General features: G+C 37.6%; 1 protein-coding gene across 4 annotated transcripts in view; it reads left to right on the forward strand.

Moving 5' to 3' along the window:
- Positions 1–23,560, forward strand: part of ST18 (ST18 C2H2C-type zinc finger transcription factor) — a 218,361-nt gene that overhangs the window by 22,330 nt on the left and 172,471 nt on the right. For 3 of the 4 annotated variants that reach the window (XR_013927240.1, XM_080381467.1, XM_080381466.1), the window contains exon 1: positions 1–12,976. This exon is cut by the window's left edge and continues 22,330 nt beyond it. Coding sequence is in view for 3 of the 4 variants with exons in the window: in XM_080381467.1 (XP_080237593.1) it covers positions 12,806–12,976 (171 nt within the window). In the remaining variant the exon portion in view is untranslated. The remainder of the gene's footprint in view (positions 12,977–23,560) is intronic. The other variant, XM_080381465.1, reaches the window with a different exon arrangement.

Raw genomic sequence — 23,560 nt, forward strand, 5'->3', positions numbered from 1 at the left:
CATTCCCCCTGTTAAAAACCTAATAACTTTGTGTTACTCTCTTTATGTGCAAAACATATTTAGATTCTGTGTCCAATCTGACTAATAAGACACTAAATATAATCACAGTACTGGAGCGAGGAGGAAGTAACACAGAATTTCAGACATTGCTCTTCAAATTCTGATTCTTCATATATGTCACTTTCAGGAAAACAAATGTTATTTTAATTCTTCTATGACAATTTCGACTATTTTTATAAGCAGGATGCCTAAGATAGACAAAGTCAAAGTGGTGAAATTTGTACCTGTGCACTTTTAACATAGAAGTGAAGTTTCTAGAAAGGGAAATTCTTCACATGGAGCCTATTCCAACATTGTCAATGGAGAAATTCCTGCTCATAGATTTTATAGCAAACTGTAACAGATAAGTCACTTCTAAATCATTATGAGCATTTGTAGATATGGTAGACATTTTTTGGACTGTTTTTAAGTGTAATGCTATGTTAGACTATGACCAGATTTAGCCGTAGCTTAATAAGAAAATCTGATGAAGGCAATTCTAGTTAATGATATATGAGTAAGGATGTATGAATGTATATATATTTTCCTCCTCTAGTTATGTTACTGTATGCTCATACAATACGCTGTCCTGATGTCTAAATTGTGGTTGTAAACCAGTTTGAACATAAGATCCCCAAAAGAGAATACATCACTGCAGTGTATGGGTGAGACAGGAATTTTGTGCTAATTGCTACAGACAGACATGGATGCTGAAATCAGCCAGGTGAAATCAGACCTTAGTTCTATGACTTAAAAAATTTTACTCCACATATGCAAGATAGTAATTGAAATTCTCAGTTCATTAACCCTTTTCAGCCCCATATTTCTTTGAAGAGTATAAAAAAATCAAGATGGGCTTTACAAGAAAAGTGTGAGGAAGTTCTGAAGAATGTAACATATGAGTGTTTTCTGTGGGAAGATTTATATCTCCCATAAAACGACTATAAAATCAAGTATTAACTGAACTATATAAAATTATAATTTCTAAACATATTCAATATTGAATTCAAGATAATATTGAGGAGACATTAACATTTGACTTAAAAACAAGACAGTTTTTAAGGCAGTTTACAAGGATAGTATCCCCAAAAGATGTCATGGATTTTATCTTCTATTTTACCTGGAATATTTTAATAAAATCACAGGATCATGATAAAATCGTTCAGGTTGGAAAAAGCCTTTAAGACCATTGAGTCCTATAGAAAATCAATTTTTAATTAAGTAATAAAAGCTTAGTGGTGTTGTTTACTTTCCTAAGATGTAATCCCCAAAAGGCTACAGTTATTTGGGATATATACAGTGTACGGCGTTGATGTATGTAAGTATTTGCAGGGCTGGAGGACTAGAAGTAAACAATAAAGATCACAAGGACGAAGTAAATGCAAAGTAATCTGCATGCAGTAAGTAAATCTGTGTACATTGGAGTGGAAGTTTTGAATATGAGTACATGAGGAAAGGAGAAGCTGCTGCTGAGGATAAAGTTGGTCACATGAGTTCAGAGTTTGTGGAAACTTCTGTGTGTGTATGTCTGTGAAAGGGTCAGGTTTTAAAATCAGAGTTCTTCAAAAGTTTGTCATTATAAACTTCCTTTCTGCATAATATCACCTTGTCCTTGGAGCTGTTTTTCTAACTTCTAACAAGTAAGACTTTTTCTTCTTTTTAAAGGAAAAGAAATTTAGCATGAAATGGTGTTACTATTGGTGTTTAAAAGAAGGTGGGAATTGGGGAAAATGCTAAAGAAAAAAGGGGATTAGTTAATGTGAAACATAGCAACCTAGTGATTTTTTAAATTATATGACAGAAACTTTAGCACTGTCTTTGGATTTTGTAGGCAATTGTAAGTAAAAAGTGTTACGTAGACCCAGATAGGAAATTTTATGTGTTCAGAATGAATGGGATCTGGCTTTAATTAGGTGATAAAACAAGAACACATGACCTATGGTGCTGAATTGATAACTTCCCCCTTGGATATCAATGAAGGAAAGCTGTATTTGTTTTAATTTTTGTTTGATGGGTAACAGTAGAAATCTTACTTTGGGAACTAAGGTAGTGGTTCTGACAGTGTGAACTGAAATACAAAAGAAGGATTTTCAAAAATGAATGTTTCCTCCTTTGTGAAGTTGCTTTTGTCACTATGCTGCAGTCCCACATGAAAATTTGTGAATATCTGAGGAGGGCGGGTTGCCCCCCAATCTCCATTTCTTTCAAATAGTTTGCAAAATTAAAAAGATGTTTCTTGCTGTTAAGGTGCAAGTTTTATTTGTAGATATCTTCAGAAAAGTGTCCAGAACATCGTCAGAGAAAGCAATCCCATTGGAAATACTTAATGATAAAGAATATTTGTAGATTGTGCTCTCTTAGAATTTTAATCAGCCTTTAGGAGAATTATCAAAAATATTTTTAAAAATATCAATTATAAATTAATAATAAATAAATTAAAATATTTAATATAAAATATTAAAATAACAGGTGAATGGTTAGAGCTATTGAGGATCTCATTCTTATTATCACGTGTATAAAACATGAAGATGGTCAATTTTCTTAGGACTTACTTAGAAGTTTGCTTTAAAAATATTTTTTAAAGCTTTTCTTCTACAAGAATGTGTCCAAAACGTTTGTAATTTCATGACTGGCTGGAGATGTCATTTCTGGCAGTTCTTGGGCCAAGTGACTACTGAGGATCATAAAGGAGCAGGCATGGTTTATATCCAGTTGTCTCCAGTTTTGTGCAAAGGGCAGCTTAGCTGCAAAAGACAGATCATAAAAAATGAGATCAGAGATGTCTGGTCTGGGTTTTGCATGGCAGCAATGTTTTACAAAACAAACTAGCTCCTTCCCCACCTCCCACCCTTTTTTTTTTTTTTTTTTTAAACAATTCTGAGTTACTGAGTTTCCTCTGTGCACTATAACCAGAGATGAAACTATGTTCACTACTTTGGCAAAGGCAGCTTTATGGATTTTACATCATTAAAAAAAAATTCCATCTGCAACACTATTAAGTATATGTTCAGTATGTTTCCTTCCCTGCTGTTCAAGCTGCTTTTACAAAAGTTGGCTAAATAATAATCTGTGTTATTAGTGCCCAGAGAGGTAATATTGGGGCTGAATAAAGTAAGGGGCTAAGGAGAAACTACCAGTTCTATGAAGATGGAAGCTTTACCACGCTCTGCTACCTGCACTTATTAAATTTTGCCTGGGAAAATCTTCCTCACCACAGAGTGCAGAATATCAAAAAATTTAATTTTACTTCCAGTTTAGTAATTCTTTAGGACCTTTGAAGTGGAACAGTGGGTACTACTTTATGATTTTTAAAATAATGATAATAATTATTCTAATGTGAAGCACATCTTTATTCCCTCTCTGCCCAGATCCATGAGATACTCTTTTTACTGCTTTACCTTTGGTAGAGAATAAAATGGGAAAGTGGCTGAAATAAAAACACCTTCCCTATCCATTCTTATTGTGGTGGTGGTGGTGGTGGGGAATTACTATCTTTGTAATTATTAGACAAAATTTTCAAATCTATTATGATCTCTTTCATGACATGACCCTGCTCACACACCAGTCATTTATGTACTGTCTCCTCTCTGCTTCATATTTGGTTATTACTTGTGCTTTCTTAATGACCATGTCAACAAAACCTTAATAGGCAGAATTTATGCTAGTAGACTTACTAATATCAGATGTCAAAATGAACACACTTAGAAAGTTTAGCTTTTCTAAATAATTCCATAAAACATGAAAATTAGTAGAAATAGTACATGTAAAATTTCATTTTATTTGCAGAGCTGTTAATAAGGGCTTTCTTGTAGATGTTCTCTTTATGAACGCCCACTTTGCTGAGAGTACTGCCCTCTCCTGTCTGTTAAGGTGAAGTTGAGTCAGCTGAAATCAGTGTCATTCTACAAGATTTCACCACCGTGTTCTGCGATACAGGGTTTTGAGACAGTAGGCTGCCACATTATGGGTGGATCCATCTCTTCCATCCGAGGCTTATTTCCAAAACAGCTTCACTAAAGTCACTCATCTTTTTGTAGGGAGCAACCAGGATCTGCCCTGCCTCTATGTGAAGTTGTAGGTTGCAACAGCTTTGATCTGTTGGTGTGGGCAACTAAGTGGTGATGTTAAGTTCCATTTTTCTTAGTGGGCATTCAAAGCAAGTGGTCAGGAAATTCTGTTTCCCCTGACATCATACAGCAGCAGGATGAGGCGTTACAATTTGCCAGCCTGTTCAGAAATGTGAGTGATTCAAATTTGTGTTCCAGGACAGCAGCAGCTGCCTCAGCTCAAGGTCACCACAATGCCTTCAGCACCACCTGCCTTCTAAGGCTGCACTTTGCTTTTCTGCTCACACATGTATTTGTATCCATAATGTCCATTGCTGCAGGATTTAATCACTGAGATAGTCTCGTCCCTTTCTGAATTGCCACCTGTCTTCACTGTAAGAATGAGCATTTCAAACATCTCCCAGTCCTAACATCAGCTTTTCTTAACTAAATTTTCCCTGCAGAGTTTAGTTCCTCTAAACTACCCTATTCCTGTAAAATTCAATTATTTATTGTTTAGCTATCTCACTGTGACTGTCGGAAGTCTTTTGGCTTCTGTATATTTTTTTTTTTGTATTACCTGACTTTCACTTTGTGTTACTGTCTTTTAGGCCTGGATGCTAAATGTTCAAAAAGAAACATAACTGCTTTCTAATGTTGCTTCACAGGGTTTGTTATGTGGCATTTGATCTCATGCACTGGCAGTTGTCCTGGAAGGCCTTGGTCCTGCTTAAAAAACAAAACCAAAAAAATCTCTGCCTTTGACAACCCTCCTTTGTAAGAATCCAGATGTAGCTGATTATGATTCTAGGTAGAAGCAAGTTCCTGAGTACAGCTTTGTGCCTCATATCAAAACTCCTGTCCGTCTCCTCAGAATGGCCCTTTCAGAGGTAATCCTGATTGGATTGAGGAGTTGCTTTGGAAAAGGCGTCAAATGCTAAGATGGGGAAATAGATGTCAAAACATGGTTGTGTTCATACTTTGCACAGACTTAAATGCACACTGCTGTATCAAATATGTATTTATTTATTTCTAAGTGTGTTGAACTATGTCCAAAAGAACTCATTTCTACTACCTGCATCAGTTTACTAGGCCAGCAAACCCTGCCACAGCAGAGAATCACTGTTTTGCTTTGGTATGTTTGGCAAATGTGCCTCAGTACCTTTGTCAGGCCCTAACCGTTGGCACCCATTGTACAACGGCTACATGTATGCATGGCTTTGTGGGCATACACTGCACCACTGTGCGGTTTTCCATTCTTACCTCCCAGGCCTTACATAGAAGAAAAGGCAGTGAACTTAAATGATACAAACTCCTGCAGAGGTCAGAAGACACAAAAGTTAAGTTCTGCCTCAGTGTTCACTATTTTACTGTTCTTTACCTCTCAAAGGTAACAAGATAACAAGATTAATAACAGGATAAGTAATCAACTGATTTTGTTGTGAGAAATTATTAACATTCTTCCCGTAAAGCAGCTTTCATGGTTAATTTTCCATATTGTCATTGCATATAGTTCTGCAACTTCCTCTTTACAGATAGATGTAGTCAGTGCTTTATTTAGGATAAATATATTCCAAATAATTAGTTTTACCTCATTCCTGGGAGAAATATTTGCCTTTAAATGGCATCTAAATAAAGCCAAGGAACTGTTCAGCTGTTTAACTGCTGAGATAATAAAGGTAGTATAACTGACAAGGCAAACACAACAAATTATTTTCCATAGTGTGTAGAGGAACTCTGAATAGGTCTTGTCATCTAACAGAGGCTCTGAAGCCATGAGAGAGTGAGACAACCACAGCTTACTGTTACAGAGCAAACCAGGAATAGTGTTGGGTCACCTCTACCGCTGGTTTTCTTCTGTGCCTTAGACATGCATGATGACTGCACAGAAGGCAAAGGTGAACAAAGACCGTACTTGCTGTCTTACTGAGCCAAGAGACCCTACGCATTGCTCTAGAGAGTGATCATGAATATATTGGTTTATCTTCTCTAGGGATAAAAGTTTCTGTAGCTTCTGTTCATGGGGAATGATATTATATTTTTATCTCACTGTTTTTTACTCTTAGGTATCCTATCTAATCTGGGTTTCGACCTGTGTGTATTTAAAGAGCTTGATATGTTTTTGGCATGAACTCACTAGGGAACTAGCAGAGTCCATTTGTAAACACTTCTGCCCCGAAAGCTCACTGCTCAGAAGTGTAGTGCCTGAATACCCTGACTCTGGCAGGTGTCTAACATGGTTTGACAAGGTGGGAAAGACACTGTGAAGCCACTGGCTGATTCAGTGGCTTCTCCCTAGACTGCTGGATGCCAAAGTTGGAGACATGGCATCATGTATTTGCCTGCTGCAAGTAGAGATATTCTTCCCTGTTTATAGCTAGGTTCTGTTGCATTTGGAAAATGTGGTAAAACCAGGATTACCTACGTTCTCTGTACAGGGCAGATTTTAGTGGTGTTGTCTCATTAAGTGATTGCTCAGTCTTCTCAGCCATCTAGCTGTCTGGTCCTGTAGACAGGGGATACCTGATCTGTTCCCTCCTCCAGTATCACAGCTGAAGAGAAAAAAACAGACATTTGTAGTCTGTGCCTTTGCTGAATCTCTTCATGACCTGTTTGAGTGACGGAGATGTTTGTATCAGAGTGTGTTTCATTTGCTCTAGCAGATGCTTGGAAGGGGAAGAGACCATTTCTTCCTGAGAGGCAAACAGATGGGAGATGCAGACGCCACTTAGAGCTGTGGTGATGGAGGTAAGCGTGGCAGACACTCCACATCTCTCTGTGCTCAGAGGACCTGACTATAAATACCTTAGAGCTGTCTGTCTGAGCCAGGTTTTTCTCTATTAGAATGTACCTTTCTGCAAGCAAGGTAGGACACTCTTATCCTTCCTCTTAAAAGTATTTTTATTTATTGTCTCAGTTAAGCTAGGCCAGAATGAAAAACTTTTGGTTAACATATTACGGTAAAAATCACTTTCTCACAAATAATTTCTTCTGTGTGTAAAATAAAAAATTAAAATTGTCCTCTAAAGCTAAATTTTTTTGGAGAGTCCCAGAAAGAAGTTACAGGGATCATGTGTTTTGGAGGAGTGCTTTAAGGTTTCTTTTTTTTCTTTTAATTTCTTCTTTTCTCTTTTCTTTTCTTTTCTTTTCTTTTCTTTTCTTTTCTTTTCTTTTCTTTTCTTTTCTTTTCTTTTCTTTTCTTTTCTTTTCTTTTCTTTTCTTTTATTTTATTTTCCTTTTGTTTGTTTGTTTGTTTTTTTCCAAGATGGTACAATAGCAGAGATTCTGGTTTTCATATCAGACTGACATGTACTTTGCTATTCATCAACATCAGTGTTACCCCCACCCCATGAACTGGAGCCATGCTGGTAGTATGTGCTGGCCATGCTTTCACTGTATGGTTTCTTGTGGATTACTTGTATAAGACTGCAGTTGAGAATTTTGCTAAGAATTCTGAAATTCATGTCTTTAATTCTGGTTTTTCAAATTTTTGTAAAAGTACTGTTCTTGAATAAATTATTGCAAACAAAACTTGTCAAGACCAAATTCTTCTTGCTTAATGGATACCTTTGTTCAGAGCATAAATTTTAATGAAAATTAACTTTAAATTTTATGATTAATTCTGATATGTGTAGTGCTCCATAAATCTTAGTGGTATAAAATGTATACTACTGAATGTAGTGTTGCAAGGTGTGAATCTGTTACATAGAACTTTCAACAACAGAAATGTCATAAACCAGAGATATTGTATTTTGAGTTAGTTTTCTTGTCTTAAAATATACTTCACACAGTGGGAGGGGGGGAAAACACACCACAACGTATATTTGATGATAGGAATTATTCTATGCAAACTCATATTATTGCAATGCACATAGAACCATTAGGCCACCTAGGTACCGTTTTGGTAAATGCTCTATCATACTTGTTAACGCAATACTTGATCTTGTACAGAAAGAACACATTTTTTCTAATTGCTGTTGTGAACAGTGGTTGTGAGTTATCATTAGTAATATTTATACTCTTCAAGGCTTATCTCTTTTATTAATATTTGGTATCTACTTTTTTAATGGTGGAAAATAGTTGAGTGCCACAAAAGGTTTTTTAAAAAAATCTTGTGAATTTTTAAAGTTAATGGTTATTTATTTGCATTTTATAGCATGGTGGTACTTAGAGTTTTCTGAGTATTAGACCTTACAGCATTACGATGAAAAAAGACAAGGCAGCCTTTTCAGGAAGACAAATTTTTTGGAACAACAAGGATGAAATGAAAATACTGCTCAAAGTATAATGCATTCCAAAGCATCAAATATGACAATCCCAGGGAATTTAATATTGTTACATGCTGGAAAGCAAGTGTAGTGAGATATCTATCATCTCCTAGCTGTTAAGATACAATCCCAAATAAGTGTCTGTGTAAAAATCAGGAATGTCTAAAAAGTTAACAAGTGCTATAGGGTGTCTGGGCTAAAACTGTTGTTCAGCTCTCTGCAACCTCTGGAAGGGAACATTTTGCTATGTCTTTAAAAGTGAATACTATGCCACTTTCCTTGCTGTTCTCTTCCTAAATATTCCACGTGCTTCATTGTCCTTTACCAGTTCTCTGAGTAGGCTTAGCAGAGGCAAAGAAACAGTAAAGATTTTTCTTAAATAAAAAAGAAAAAAACCAAACCAAAAAAAATATATTTCCATTCCATGACTTTTGTTCTTGTTGTCCTTCATTCATGACAACTAAGAGATGGTCAGAAGGATAGAAAAGAGTAAAGCACAGTTACAGGAAATGTAAATCTCTCCAGCTTATCTTGGCAGAGGATAAATATCTATAGAGTCTTCTGCATATAACCAATTGTGTACTCTGTATGCCATCAAATGAAATTTGGCAAAGCTCCTTTTTTTCCTGGGCCCTTTCAGGATCTGTATCTTGTTCTTTACAGACATTTCTTGTTCCATTAGTTGTAAGTTCTGTCTGATAACATGTAAGGTGTTTGTTTCCTTTGAGCATTTTACTGTGAGCAGCAGTAGTTACAGCCTTAATGCATTTCCTAAACAGCATCTAGTATCACTGCTCTTAGGCATGCAAATAGCCTTGTCATTACCTCTCGCTCAGTAAATTTAGTGAGATTTAAACAAAAACTTTTAAATTATTTCCTTAATATTTAGTTTTAATATATACCATGTACCTTTATATATAATACATCGTTCAAACGTGAACCATCTATAACAATATTTTTGAGATAACTAGCTAAAGAACAATCAATTTCTGAAAGCTTGCGTGTGTGAAGGGAGACACGTATACATATTCATATGTACTTTTGGTACTAGACTGAACCAAAGCCTCTCATCACTAAAGTCAGTTGTTCAAGGTGATGGTGGCACAAACTATAAGCTATGGCATAAAGGCAATGTTCTTTGGAGACTGAGCATCACTTTTAAAGGAAAGCTGCAACCTCATGCACTGATCATCCATGGTTTTGGATGGTTTGGCTGTGCTCTTTCAAAAATCATTTGCTCACACACAAAAGGTGTAGCACAGGACACAATGAAGTCAATACTGACAGGTCTGATATCCCTGCTTAAGTGTAATAAGAGAGTATAAGATTTGGGATCTCAGTTGACAGGGAAAAAAATAAGCACTGATATTGTGCTTTAAGCAGTAAAACTTGACCTGAAGAACAGTGACTAAAGTGTTGTCATGTAGAAATGCATATAAGGTTTCTGCTTGAAGGCCTGGCCTCTTTAAGTACCCAAGGACCTGGTCTTGTGTAGTCACTCGCTTTTGTGTCTCTGTGTATAAATATGCCAAAGAAAAAATCCTACATATTTATGAAAGCACTGAACATGATTGTGTATTAAACCAACAGACTCCAGTGTGTTTTCTATATTTCTTAATGTATTTTCACTGGCAGAAGTGCCTTTATTACCTGCCCATATTAATGTAAAAGGTCTTTGTAAAGTCTTCAATTTCAGAGAAGCTCATCATATGAAAATAAATAAATAAATACTATCATGAATCCCAGAAATCATTGCCAGCTCCTTTGAGGGTGAAATTTAAAGAAGCCACATTTGGCACCAGGTGTTGTATTAAAGGATGTCATTTGTCCTGGGTTGTATTCGGGGTCATGATTAAAAAGATGATAATTCCCTGCCACAGCTATTATTCTTTGGTTCAGCCCTAACTCCTTTCATCAAAGTCTGGCTCTGTTACTCTCACTGCCAGTAGTTTGTTTACTGGGATTTATTAGTAAGGCTCTAGCCTCTGTCACAGCCTGGTAACTCAAAATTACACTGACCCAGAGCTGCTGCATTAACAGGGCTTGCAAGAGATACACATGATGGATCCACCATCACTATTTTGAAATTGTGAAAGTAGATTTATTAACATCTATTAATAGGCTGGCTCCTGTGCTCAGTAATAAAGGGATAAGACTTCTCTTCCCGCTGAACCTGCAAAGGGTACTCAAATCCTGCACTCCTATTTGGCTGTCGACAGTGTAAGTCTAAGGGCTTTCACTTCTCTGTTGTGGAATGGGTGGGGAGGGAGATATGAATTCGGTTGATTCTTTGAAGTAGTTCTTCAGACTTAGAAGCACTGCCAGTGATCACCCAGAGGAAGGAGTATCCACAGTGGTTATGGGAGTCTGCTCCACCCTATAGCCTTCAGGGTTTCAGAACATCAGGGGTATTATGCATGCAGAGTACTTCAATGAAACAGAAATTCATTTGGTCAACAGAAAGTATGTTTGCCATTCCTAAGGAAGGAAAATAGCTTTTGCCAAAAGGACACAGTGAGTTTCAGCTCTGAACAGCACCTGCTGAGATCAAGAGCAATATCACTGTTCCAGCAACAACTGAGAATCTAAATTCAAGTGGCTTGATCCTGTCCCCATTTCTGGCTGTTCCAGGTGAAGGTCTGTTATTGGGAGGTATATACATCTATATACAGTGTGTGTCCACTTGCTGGCCTTAAACACCCAGGTCTATACAGTAGCTGGCCCTGGATCCCTGGTCTCTCATCCCAGCCACTGGCATGCACATACATTCCCAAGGTCCACAGCTCCAGTTCAGCTGTTGCTACTTCGACCTCAACAAAGATGGACAGATACCTGCACTGTGACTCCTCCCAGCAGCTGGACTCAAACTCCCAGTTTAAGCAGTAGCTGGCTACCAGATCCACCTCAAATAGATTTTGTATATATGGAGTACGTATTCATTTTAGATTTTACATTTGTATACAAATGCACTTACTGCCTCTGAATATCAGAGCTGATGTCTAAAGCATTTGCAGTATCTGGTGGCTTTTACTAGTAGACAGTGATTTTCTCTAGAAATACCTCTCCCCACTTTCTGTTGTTCTGCTGTTGAGTTTTGCTTTTGTTCTTCATACCCATTTTCTTTTTTCAATACTTTTTGGGGCTACAAGGTCAAAGGGTTGAGAGTTTTGCTGTGTGTCCTGAAAATGGCAAACTTTATGCAGCACTCTACAGTCTGCTAGTCCGTGCACTGGAGATGACACCCCATGAGTTCCTGCATGCACCCTGATCTTTGAGTCCTTCAAAGCGCTGCTGCACCCTGTGCTGCCAGCCCACCAGCTGGGGCACAGCTTGTCCTCTGCGTGGGACAGGGAGGATACAGGCCTAGGCAGGGATGCAGTGGCATTGAGGTGACTTCTGCCAGCCTCAGACACAGTTTGGCTGCTGCTCTAAGTGCTTTCCCACTCTCAGGTTTCCCCTCACCCAGTCATAAATGTTCATGCCTCTTACACATCTTGCCAAACTGACTCCTTTTCTTAAAATCTTGCATGGCTTCCTGGTTACTGTTTTATCCCTCTGATAGTTGTCCTATGAAGCTTCACCATGGTTCATTTTCTCTTTAAAGGTAGCAGGGTTTGGGCAAATGCTCTTTCAGGCAGCTGTTTGGGTATTCCCTTCTGGGTATTGCACTTGCGTAGACCGCTCACGCCCACAGCCCTACTGTGATTCTGGTGTTACACAGGCTGTGTTACAAAGGAACAGCCTGTGAATTCCCCAAAAGGAAAAAAAACAATATTTTGGTACAATGCTAATTAATTTTATAAATCCTGTTTTATGACTTTTTGTTATAAATGTGATGGCTATGCTACAATGTATGAGTAGGTAAGAGTGCCTAAGAAACTATATGGGTCTTTGACATGTCAGTGAAGATGTGTATGTGTTCCTCCAGTTAAATTTATCAAACTTTTGAGCAAAGTTTTACTCAGATAATTTGTTCTTTATTGACAGTTACTCATTTAATACTGTTTTTCAAAATAACATTTCAGGAACTCTTTCTAAATAGCTTAGTCAAAAAAGGTGTGAGGTCTGTCCCACACAAAATTTCATTGTGGATGCCGGTAATTCCACATTAGTTGCTATACTGTATTTTCTGGGGTACCACTGCATTGCTATGCATTTACATACTGAGAGAAAAGAAGATATATTTATGGACACATGGAATCCTACTGCAGATGTGCTATGGTTTTGATTACTGCATTTCTCTTAAGTGGGACAGTGATTGTGGTGGATGTTTGCCAGATGTCCATCCAGTCGCTCTCTTGCTCCCCCCTCATCAACTGGACTGGTGGCAGAGGGAAAGTAAAAAAAGCTTTTGGGTTGAGGTAAAGACAGGGAGATCCCTTACTAATTACTGTCACAGGCAAAACAGACAGGAGTTGGGAAAAAATAATTTATTTAATTCATCAGTATGGGATGAAAGCAAGGATTATAACTGTTATGTTGTGCTTTGTGTTTTCTCAGACCCAGATTTTGAAGAGACACTTTTTGAAGAGGTTCTGGGTAACTTTCTTCAAGCTCAATGGAAGACGAAGGAAACAAATTGCAGCTACAGTAGAAGCCTGGAATCCTGGGTCTAAAATACAGGTACAGCTGGGTAACAAACAGCTTTAAAAGAGCTATGATAAACTTGCTAGCACAACCTTCAAAAGTGTGCTTTTGTAATGATTTTTTCCACATTCAGTATGCTTCTACTTTTCTAATCCATTTATTGTGTTCATCTGAGCACATACTGGGTAACTTGGTGATAACTTGATATTCAATTCCATTTATGCTCATAGTACAGTAAGGAAACCTTATGGGTCATCAGCTCCTAACTGCATCTTGAAGGGTGCAGGGAAGGAAAATGGAAAGGAATATGAAGCGACTCTTTCTGGTGAAAGGGACCACTGACATATTTAAGGGCGATCCATAGGTCTGGAAATACATTATGGAAACCAAGAAAAACCCACTGTGGAAAACACGGTCAAAGGAAATAAATTTGGGTTATGGATAAGTAAATAAAGGGGGGTTCTGTGGTCAGTAGGAGGTTGATGTTATACAGAGGGGATGTTCGCAGTTCCTCACTGCTTTCTGTCACATCTTAGAGGCATTGTGTTTAAGATTTGCAGGAAATGTGAATGCTTCTTAGTGGAAAACCAGAAAAAAAAAATAAAATTAATGAAACAGTCATTAAGGATTACAGATATAATTTGTCTGTAATATCTAGTTATAGGCCTCAAAACCACAGTTAAATTAATGGCTTTTTTCAGATTATAACGTTCTAAAATTTAAAAAGGGATATTTTTAAGCTTTTTAGAGGCAGGGTACATTTATGAAATTTACACTCAAGTTTATGTTGTGGAGAACCTGGAGCTTTTTGCTGTAATCCTTTTATCTTCTCTCTCTTTTTAGCCTGATATTAATTTTGGATTCTTTATAATTGCCACTGAATTATCACCTTTGTAGTGTTTCTACTGTATTGTTTACACTACTCTGAACATTGCTAGTAGTTTCTACTGTAGTATTTAGAAAGTGAAACTTTCTTATAGAACTTTCATAATCATCTTATTTGTACTGCAGGGCTCTACCTTATTTGTCAGGTTCTCCGTTTAACACAATAACATAGTAAGTATATGCTTGCAAAAGCATTGTAGAGCTTGCCTGAAATAATTTTTCTCATCACATCAGTATTTCAAGTTTATATAAAAAAAAATTTCATTACAAATTGAGTTCTTCAAAACTTAAATTAACCAACGCAGTTTTCTCTGCACTGTTTTACAACCGCTGGCTTCAATTTCAAAATGAAGTGTTTCAGTGGTTTCAAAACTAACCATTCCCGTTAAACAAAACTTGGGTCTTTATGGAGCTGCATTGCTTGTGTTCTTTCTTCCCTTCCCTTTAACATATCTCTGTCAAGACAAAACGTTTTTTCATTCAACCCTCTGAGCAATTTAGTTTCAGCTTTAAATAATTATTGGCCTCTTTGAAATGCCTTGCAATAATGCTACCAATCCTGATGTGGAAATATCTCGAAAATCAGCACAGATTTCTTTTAAGAAGCTAATTTGTTTCACTGTTAACAAATGTTTTTGCAAGGCAGAGCAACTTATTACGTTAAGGACCTTTAAGAACAAGTTGAATAACTCCAGAGTTTATGTCCTTTTAAAAAGAAACACAGGTCTATTGCATTTGACCTATTAAATGAAGAGGGGGTTCTGTATTGAGTATTATACAAGACAAACTGCTTTTGTTAGTGGTTCAAACATGAAATTGTTGGACCTTGTTCAGTGTTAACTGTGTACTGATTTTTATAGAGAGTATCATTGTCTTGAAGAACACAGGAATATAAAATAATTTAAAGATTATTAAGCTCAATGTGATGACTGCAGAGAAGGGGCTGCCTTAGTTTCTGAGTAAGACCATTAGCAGTGTTTGTTTTGCTTTCTACATTTTCTGCTTTCTGTCTGACATTCTTCTTTCTTTCCTGTCTTGCTCTTTAATCAGTTTAGGTTGCTAGATATTACACAGCTGCCAGAACAAGTATGTTCTCTAGTTCACTCTTGTCAAGTACCAATGCTGAATTAGTTGTTTGAATTCATGTGTTACTGTCAACAAAGCTGTCCAATACCCGGGTGTTTCCTTAGCTTAGTTTATATCACTATCAACACCGGTTTGCAAATGCTTCAAGATACATAGTGCACCTTTTAATCCATTTTGTGAAGTATCTAACAAAGCCGAGACATACTGTGGTGCTGGAAAACAAATGTTAAATTTCATTTGACTGGCAGCTTAGAGCAGCCCAGCTGCAAAAGTGGGGGAGAAATTAATTTCAAGGCATTGCCTTGAAACAAACCAGATTTAGAGATATCCACATGCTGGGTGAATATTCTCCATTCTTGAAGATTGTAAATTGTTCCATTAACAAAACTTTATGTACAAATGACTAATTATGAAATGTGATACCTATATTAATACAAAACAGAATCATCCATCTAGCTGAACTTCTTTTTTCTTACAGTCATAAAAGCATTCTTTCTTATCATGGCCGTTTTAAATACTTACCCTTATGACTAGAATGAAAAACTGGTCCCATAATTAGTCTAGTTTATACAATAGCAAGATCAGTTTAATGGGAACTAATTAATCTTTTCCACATCTAAATTCCTAGGACAAACTCTTCTCAGAGAAAAGTTTAGAAGTTCAGCTTTTGTATTATTTCCTTCGGATATTACTTAGCATTTTCTTGCATATTTTTTTCCTTCTAACTCAGTGAGTGTCTATTGTCCCTGAATTTTAATTCTGTTTTCTGTAATCTGCTGGTATGGAGTAGAAACTCCTCTATGCCACCCTCTTCAGTTCCAGAACTGGTACAGTGTTCATGAGATAGCAAATGAGCTAAACAACTTTCCTGGTAAATGTCATTTACAGGATGTTAAGACTTTTGCTTAATTTTTAATGAAGATATTATGTGGCTGTGTCTCCCTCTTGTGGCATGAAAATATTTTGACAGGCAGTTGTTAATCATAACAGAATCATTGGAAAAGAGCACAGCCTTTCCTGGTTTCAAATTTCCATTGCTATTAATTTTCTAATGTTCAGTTTATGTGATGTTTTAATTGAACTATTAAGGATTCTCTTAGAGGCGCAGTGAAAGCTTCAAGTTAAAATGTTGTCCAGATTTAAACTCTCTTTTTTTTTTTGTACTGTACTGTCCCTCAAAAAGAAATTTAACATTAACAAGGGTAACTTTGAACTTTTTGTTTTCTTGCACTGTATTCAGACCCACTTTTAAGGTTCAGTTAATATGAAGACCTCGATTTTCTCACAGAAAGAAGACTTCATGAGCTTTGTGTCATGCTTGACAAACCCTCCAGTCCTGTGTCTGGACCAAGGTGGTTTGTATGCAGCTTGCTCTAATGTCCCTGCAATGTTTCTCCCAGAACTTCTGCTTCCAAAATCACTGCATCAAATACCAAGTCAGGTGTCTCTGCTCTGCACCTTCAGCAGAGATGTGTTAAAGCTTCAAAAATACAACCCATCTTAGATAGCTAAGAAAAACTCTTAACAATCTGGTGTTGTTTTGTTCTTAAATATTTTGTTTTGTTTTGATTTGGTTTTGGGTTTTTTTTGTTTTGTTTTGTTTTGCTTTAATTTCAGCTTCTAGTTTTGAAGTCCTGAAGACTCAATCATCTGTTGACTCATCAAGGCCTATCAATTTTGGCTTGTTTCTCTATCCATTTTTACATACTGACTAGTCCAAAGTTCTTGCCTATGTAAGTGGAGGAGTATAACTTTTCTCAGGAATGGCAGGCAACATCTCAGAGCTTAAGAAACCTTCAGGAAAACTAAGGACCCTACCTCAGGTTGTAGTGGTATATAGTGGCAGCTTTTAGTGAAGATCCAGGACGTAAAAATCTATTTAAGGAAATAATGCATAGTTCTTCCTGTTACTAAAGCCCATGTTATACAGAATGCTAAATGTCTTCAATCATTGTCTTGCAAAAGCAACTGATAAGGGATACATCCTATCAGTAGTTTGGTAGACCACATTCTTGAACATAGTTACCTAAATGCACTTGTTCCACAGGCAAACAGGACTGACAGTTACCGATCACGTATCACATTTCCTTATCACTACATTAAGAGACTGGAGATGAACACAAAGCAAAGCAAAGACAAAACCCCCAATACAGATGTCTCTGTTCAAAGTAGGCTTCTTTAAGCATAACCTGCCTTTGGAAAACCAGGTCTTAAGAAATCGCTGGTGTGTAGCTGAATATAAAGAGTGCTCAAAGGTAATAAAATACTTAACACGTGCCAAGACTGTTGAAGCTGTTGTACGACAGGAATTGTAGTTCAGCGGAAGTGAAGGCACAGACCTGTCCTTCAAACATGAGGCTGATCACGATGCAGAATTCATCATCAGCACTCTTAGACTCCTAAATAACCTGTCCTTGTTGGTCAGCGATTAGGACAGAATAAACACACATCCATAGTGGCCAGTGCGGTCACAGAGTTTTAGTCTTCTGTTTCAAAATAGCAAGAAAGCCTTGGAGGTGCTGTTTTGTTCCAGACTTTAGAAAAAAACAGAAGAAACAAGGGAAAATGCTCTTTGTCTTTGGGCCAAAGAGTTTTCTATCTCTGTTTCTCTAGCTGCAGTCCTAAAGACTCACTTGTTCCCCTATAGCCTGAGAAAAGATGTGTCCTCTATTCTGTAACCTGAGCCAGAAGGGATGCTCCTAGGAATCTTTTCTGGCTTTGTGGTGTTGTGGTTTTTTGAACTACATGAGATAAGAGGCATCCCTGGAAAGAGTGAGAGATGGGCTTCAAAACACTCTGTCTTATTACAACAAGACAAGAGACAAGAATCTGAAATTTCTATGTCCTGGGTGAATGCCTTAACTATACAGCTATAAAGCAGAAAAACTTCATCTTGTCTGGTGAATAATTATCATAAGTGGAATAGCTTTTAACAGAAGAGGTTGCTAATGAGCACATACAGGATTTCTAGTCGGGTAGTTAAGGGCATTTCAGAAATCTAAGCATCACTTGCTCTAAGTCAGATAACATGCAAATTTGAAAACAAGAGTAATATCTACAAGGAAAATGATCTTTTTTGCAGTCAGACATAAAGGATTTGCACACCTTCCAGACCAAGGGGTGTGTGTGTGTGTAAATCCCATTACCAGAAGCATAAATCCCATTATCAGAAGCATTCTGTAAAATCTGACATACCTGGTCTCAGAATTGAGATTTCCAGGACTGGGCACTGCAGATGAAAGAGACAGGATAATTATCTAAATTAGCATGAGACCATGGACTAGCCATGAGTTATACTGCAAACAGTTTAGATATTTTAGGATCAGAACTCTCCTTTTTTTAAGGTATTGTAGTTATTTCAGTGCTTTTGTAAGCCTGAATACTCAGCAGCTGTTATAAGCATTCTTATAACTTATCTTTTTTCCATCTATAAAATATGTGAGAAGAACTATTGTGATTATGAGAAGACAAAAATCTAAATTAGAGTAAGCAGTTTTAATATGTTTTTTGTTAAAAAATTTTGATATTGTCAGTTTGTCCCCATTCACAGCTTGGTAAGAGACTAGTTCCTTTTATTTTGTCCCTGGTAAGCTCCACTTTCCTGTTCTTGTACACAAGAAGAATGTTTGAAATACTATTTGAAACGTAGTAAAATATGCCTAAGAATAAAACCAGTCAGGAAGTGGGTTTATGCTAGTTCTTGGAGGCAGATGAACGTTACTAAAGAGAAAAATGGCGTAGCACCTTTATAAGTCAGTCTGATGCTGAACTGTGCCTAATTTTTGTATAATTGTCAATAAATGGGAATTAAAGTTTCTTTCTCATCTATCCTGGCAGTACTTCAACACTAATCTAGATGTTTTATAGCAATGGCCTCTGTTCTTGCTGTATATTTCCATAAGGCAGTGCATTTTTTGCTAGTAAAATTACATTGCAAGTGATCCCAGCTGTGTAAAAGCCATATATTTGGTCATAAATAGCAATAAAACTGCCAGAGGCAATGTAGAAGAAAAGTTACATTATGGCTGAAACCCTAATATAACAAGTAGATTGACATTAATTGTTTAGGAAGTTTATTCAACAATCAGTCTAGTTTTTTCCTACAGAAACTATTACTGCAGATATGCAAGATAAAACTTCAGTCTGACTCGAAGATCCTAGGTTAGCATTGAGAAAAGCCAAGACTGAACTTCTAGATGGAGTATGTCGATCCAGAATAACTGGTGTGCAGGAACAGCATTAATGTGTTCCTTTCTCTGCTGTTACTTGGAGAGCTGGAGAGCCAGCCCTCCTGCTGTGGCGGTGGAGCTCAGTAGGAGCAGAACTGGTACGTGCCTCCACTGGGTGGCAGCCCGAGCTCTTCTCAAAGCGATGGCTTTCTCTTCAGCTGAAAAAACAGCATCACCCTCACATCTCAGCACTTTGTAAAACTCATGAGACTTCTCCGTGAGTCAGTGAGTCAGGTGTTGGCCCCTTTATCCTCAGGGACTCTCTGATTACACATAGCAAGATGGTCTCTCTCCTGCTAATGGCACTTCAAAATGCAGTTCCCATATTGTGTTTTAATTAGATTGTGATTAGTTCAAGCAAACTGTTTTTTTGAAATGAGGATTCCTGAAATGAACACCTTCACCATGAATATTCTCTGCTCACGGAATTCATTGGAGACATCTAATGGGTTTAAGTAGCCTATCTGGAAATTAAGGGGAAAAACCATGTACTGTGTGTCACATAGCCTTTTATTTTAAAGCACGCTGAAGCACCACTGAAGAAAACAGATCTTCACAGCAGTGAGAGACAGCCCTTTTGATCCTCTTCTAGGAAGCTTGTGCCTGTGACTTTAGTCATTACTGTTGTCTGTTCAGCTGTAATCTAAGTTCTAAAAGCAGAGTCAGGGCCTGGTGTGCCTCTCCTACTCTGCCTCGCGTGACACTGGTGAGGGATGCACTGCTAGGATTCTTTCCTTCCAGCCAGCAAGAAACAAAAGTCACAACTGCTTCAGGTGGCAAAGATCCATACTTTTCAGGATTGTAAGGAGAAATTGCAGTGTCCTGGCCCGGCTATATAAAAAGTACAATTCTGTTAGGTACCTGAAGTCTTTCTGTACATTGTGCTGGACAGTTTTACTTTCTTCTCTTGCCAGTAATTTTAATGGATTTACAGAGTTGCTTGGCCTCACAGCATATATTATATTTTAGTCCCTGTTTTACCACAAAACATAATACAAGAAGGAAAATTTTATGGAACTCTGGTGTATAAGCAATATTATTTTTAATATAAGTTTGTAACCTTGGGTTATTTCAGGCCTTTTCATAGATTACTTTAGGAAAGATTGCGATTGCACTGTTTGCCTTGGAGGATATATAAGGTAACGGATCCTTTTTTCTATGGACAGGCCTGGTGAACCACAGTATATCACTGAAATAAGATGCTAGCTTTGAAGTTTGCCCTGGTTTGATCTCAGAACTGTGAGTCAGTGTGCTAGAAGCTTCAGAGGCATGTTATGCAGCAAGAGGCATTGTACACCACTTCTCAAAGTCTTTCCATCTCATAGACTCAGCACCTGAGAGATTTACAAAATCAAATCCAGGCAAGAATATCCTTGTAAGGAAAGAATAATCATCAAAGAACCTACCTGCACCTTAATCTAGAGCATTTATACTAAGGTTAGTGATTCAGTTTGAGAGCTTAAGAGTCCTTGAAAAGTTTTCAGTAGAGTTTATTTGGAGATTTCCACTGAAATTAGTGTTTCATATCAAAAACTTGTAAAAACATCTTTAGTTTCCAAGGATGAAATTTCAGTTCCAAAATAGATATGTTTCTTATAGAGCTGTCCTCAGGAGGTTTTGTTGTTATTGTTGTTGCAGCCAAGCTACAATGAAAACATCCTCTTGCACTAGTTTCTTTCTTGCTTTTAACAGATGGGAAGTATCAAAGGCTTCTGCATCACTTCCATGACGTAGGCTGCTTCAGAGCCCAATGGCTCTGGTAGTGCAAGCTGATGTAGCTGATCATAGTCCACCAGGAAAGGTAGAGCTCTTCACACTCCTTCCTTAACTTCACAGGAATTTTCTCGTATCCAAAAGGGGGGTATATCACTCCTAATTTCTAGGAGTGGTGCCATGAGTTGTGGAAGAACTCCAGCTAGAGCAAACTACAGACCATCCTCTAGCAGCAGAGGTCACCATAGACATACCACCAGTGGCAACGACACTGGCTCCTTACTGCGAATGCAGAAGCTCATTTGGTGGCTTTTACTCCTCTTTGCAGTTACCTGGGGGTGTGCAATCACATCTGTAATGGTAATTGCTGACAGCATTTTGAAGCAACAGGCTCTCAAACAATAGGAGGATTGTGGAGGATTCTCACTTTCTTAAGAGTGAGAACCAGACTGTAATATTTGCTTCTAAGAGAGAGTGAACAGGGACTTCAGCTTTATCTCCAGATATTTCAACTGCCCTGAACTTATCTTCCACCCAGACAAGTCACTTAATACCTGCAACGAAGTAACGCAACACATCAAGGGAAAGAATAACCTTCTTGTGCCTGTTGCCTTGTACCATGGCGTGCTGTCAGTCTTCTGTGGAAACCAGCTGCACAGCCTGGTCTCCACCTGTGTGCAAGTGGGTCTCTGTCCCTCACCTACCTGATGAAGGAGGGCTGTCAGAGTTAATTTTTGTGAAGTGCTGCACAATTACTACCTGACAGATGCCTAAATACGGATCATGGTTAGTGTAACAGAGTAACTAAAGACCTTAATAGAACCGTTTTTGCTTTAAAAATCTCTTCTCTGAGCACTCTCTGTTTTAATGTTCCCATCTTCTTTCTATTTAATCCTCATCTCATACTTTTTGTTTCTTTTCATTGGCCCTTCTGGACAACTGTTTTTGGGAAAGCCTTTTTATATCTCCCTTTCCCTTGCTCTCTAATAGATACCATCATCTTTTAAAGAGCAGCCACTCCCTCCCTCAGCTAAGTACTATCTTGGCAGGCGACTGGGGAGGAGGAGTCTTCTTTAAAAGGCTTTGAAATTGTGTTGTTAAAAAAATATATAAATAAAGCAACAAACCTTTTAATAGGGCTTTGAACAATCATCCCTTTCATTCCCTTGTGGCCTATTGTGCTTCTGGCTTTTTTATTATTTAGTGCACATCAAAAAAAAACCTCCAAATGTTTTATGTTAAGCCATTAAGAGTTTATTTGGATTGAAAATAAATAAATAAATGTGATGCTAGCAGTTGGGACTGTGAGCAAATGCACAGTTGCCTGGCAGAGGCAACCTATAGGAGTCACATCAGAAGGCCAGAATAAGCTTCAGTGAAAGACCAGAACAAAAGCATCAGCAGCATTTGTTTCTGGTTAAGTACTTTTGCATGAGCCTGACTACTGGAGTGGTTTACCCAGCTTTTATCTGTTTCAAATTCACCTCATTCCCCCTACCCCTCTCTAGAGCATCACTGCAAACTCTAACTAATGGTGATTACATCGAAAAGGAAGAAGCATGGGATTTTTAAAATCTTTTTTTTGTTTTATTTTTTAAAATCACCTGATGGGAGCATGTGACTAGTTGGTATCCAGCGCTGCTCCTGGAGTTATTAGATACCTAAATGAATGTTTTTGCATTGCCTGTCTGGATTCTTTGTGCATTCAGGTTTGTTTTTTTTAAGTGCTGGGTGTATTTTGTGAATAGCCAGAAAAAACATTTTGTTTCTTTCTTTCTTTCTACCCCCTTTCACTTTTGTTTGCCAGCTCTGCTTGTCATCCCCAGAGAATTCTGCAGCAGGCTGGTGACTGTAGCTAGGGCTCCTCTGTGTACGTAATTGCTATCAATCTTGCTTGGGCTCATTTCCCTGGTGGGGCTGCTGGGTGGAGAGAGAAGAGTCTTTGCCATTAAATGCATTATTAGATTCACATTTTAGCTCCCATGTGATCTACATTTGTTGAATCAACATCAAAACCTTCTAACCCTCTTTCTCCACAAGACTGAAGTATATAGTAATTTTTGAAAAGCACACATATAGACTGCTGTTGGTATTGTTAAAGAATTAATAGATTGCAAGAGGTAGATAGGAAAAACTTCTGACAATCTGAGCTTGACTTTGCTGTCTCAGTTTTGAGACTCATAAATAAAACAATCCAATACTCCTCATGAAGATGAATGGAGCCACTGACAGTCCAGACCTCAGAAAATCAGATGAGATGTGTCCATCTCCAACCAAGCTCCAAAGGAAGGACAGTACCTAATGGGTGCCATTTTATGTGTGGGGCATGGAATGTCAGGTTGCAAATGACAAAAAGAGCTTCTAGGACATGTAATCTCAGGTACATCAAAAGCACCAGAACAGAAACATACCCACAGCACAAAAAAAGGGAACAGGACACTGTCTCTATAACATAGTGACATTTTCACTTTTTTTCTTTTGCAACAAATTTGCTGATCTTAACCAAAAAAAAAAAAAAAAGGAGGTGGTCATCTCTTTCTCTTATAATAGTGTGGAAAATAAGTATGATCTGAAAAAAATTTTGAATGCTAGACACCTTTAATTGACTTAGTTTGGTACATTTCCCTATAAAAGCAACGTGTACCTTTCAAAACGTAATGACAGAATCGGTAATAAAGCAAAAATCAGTCAGATATTTGGACTTAGG

Source organism: Falco punctatus (genome assembly GCF_963210335.1).
Source record: "Falco punctatus genome assembly, chromosome: 3".
NCBI classification, from domain to species: Eukaryota; Metazoa; Chordata; class Aves; order Falconiformes; family Falconidae; genus Falco; species Falco punctatus.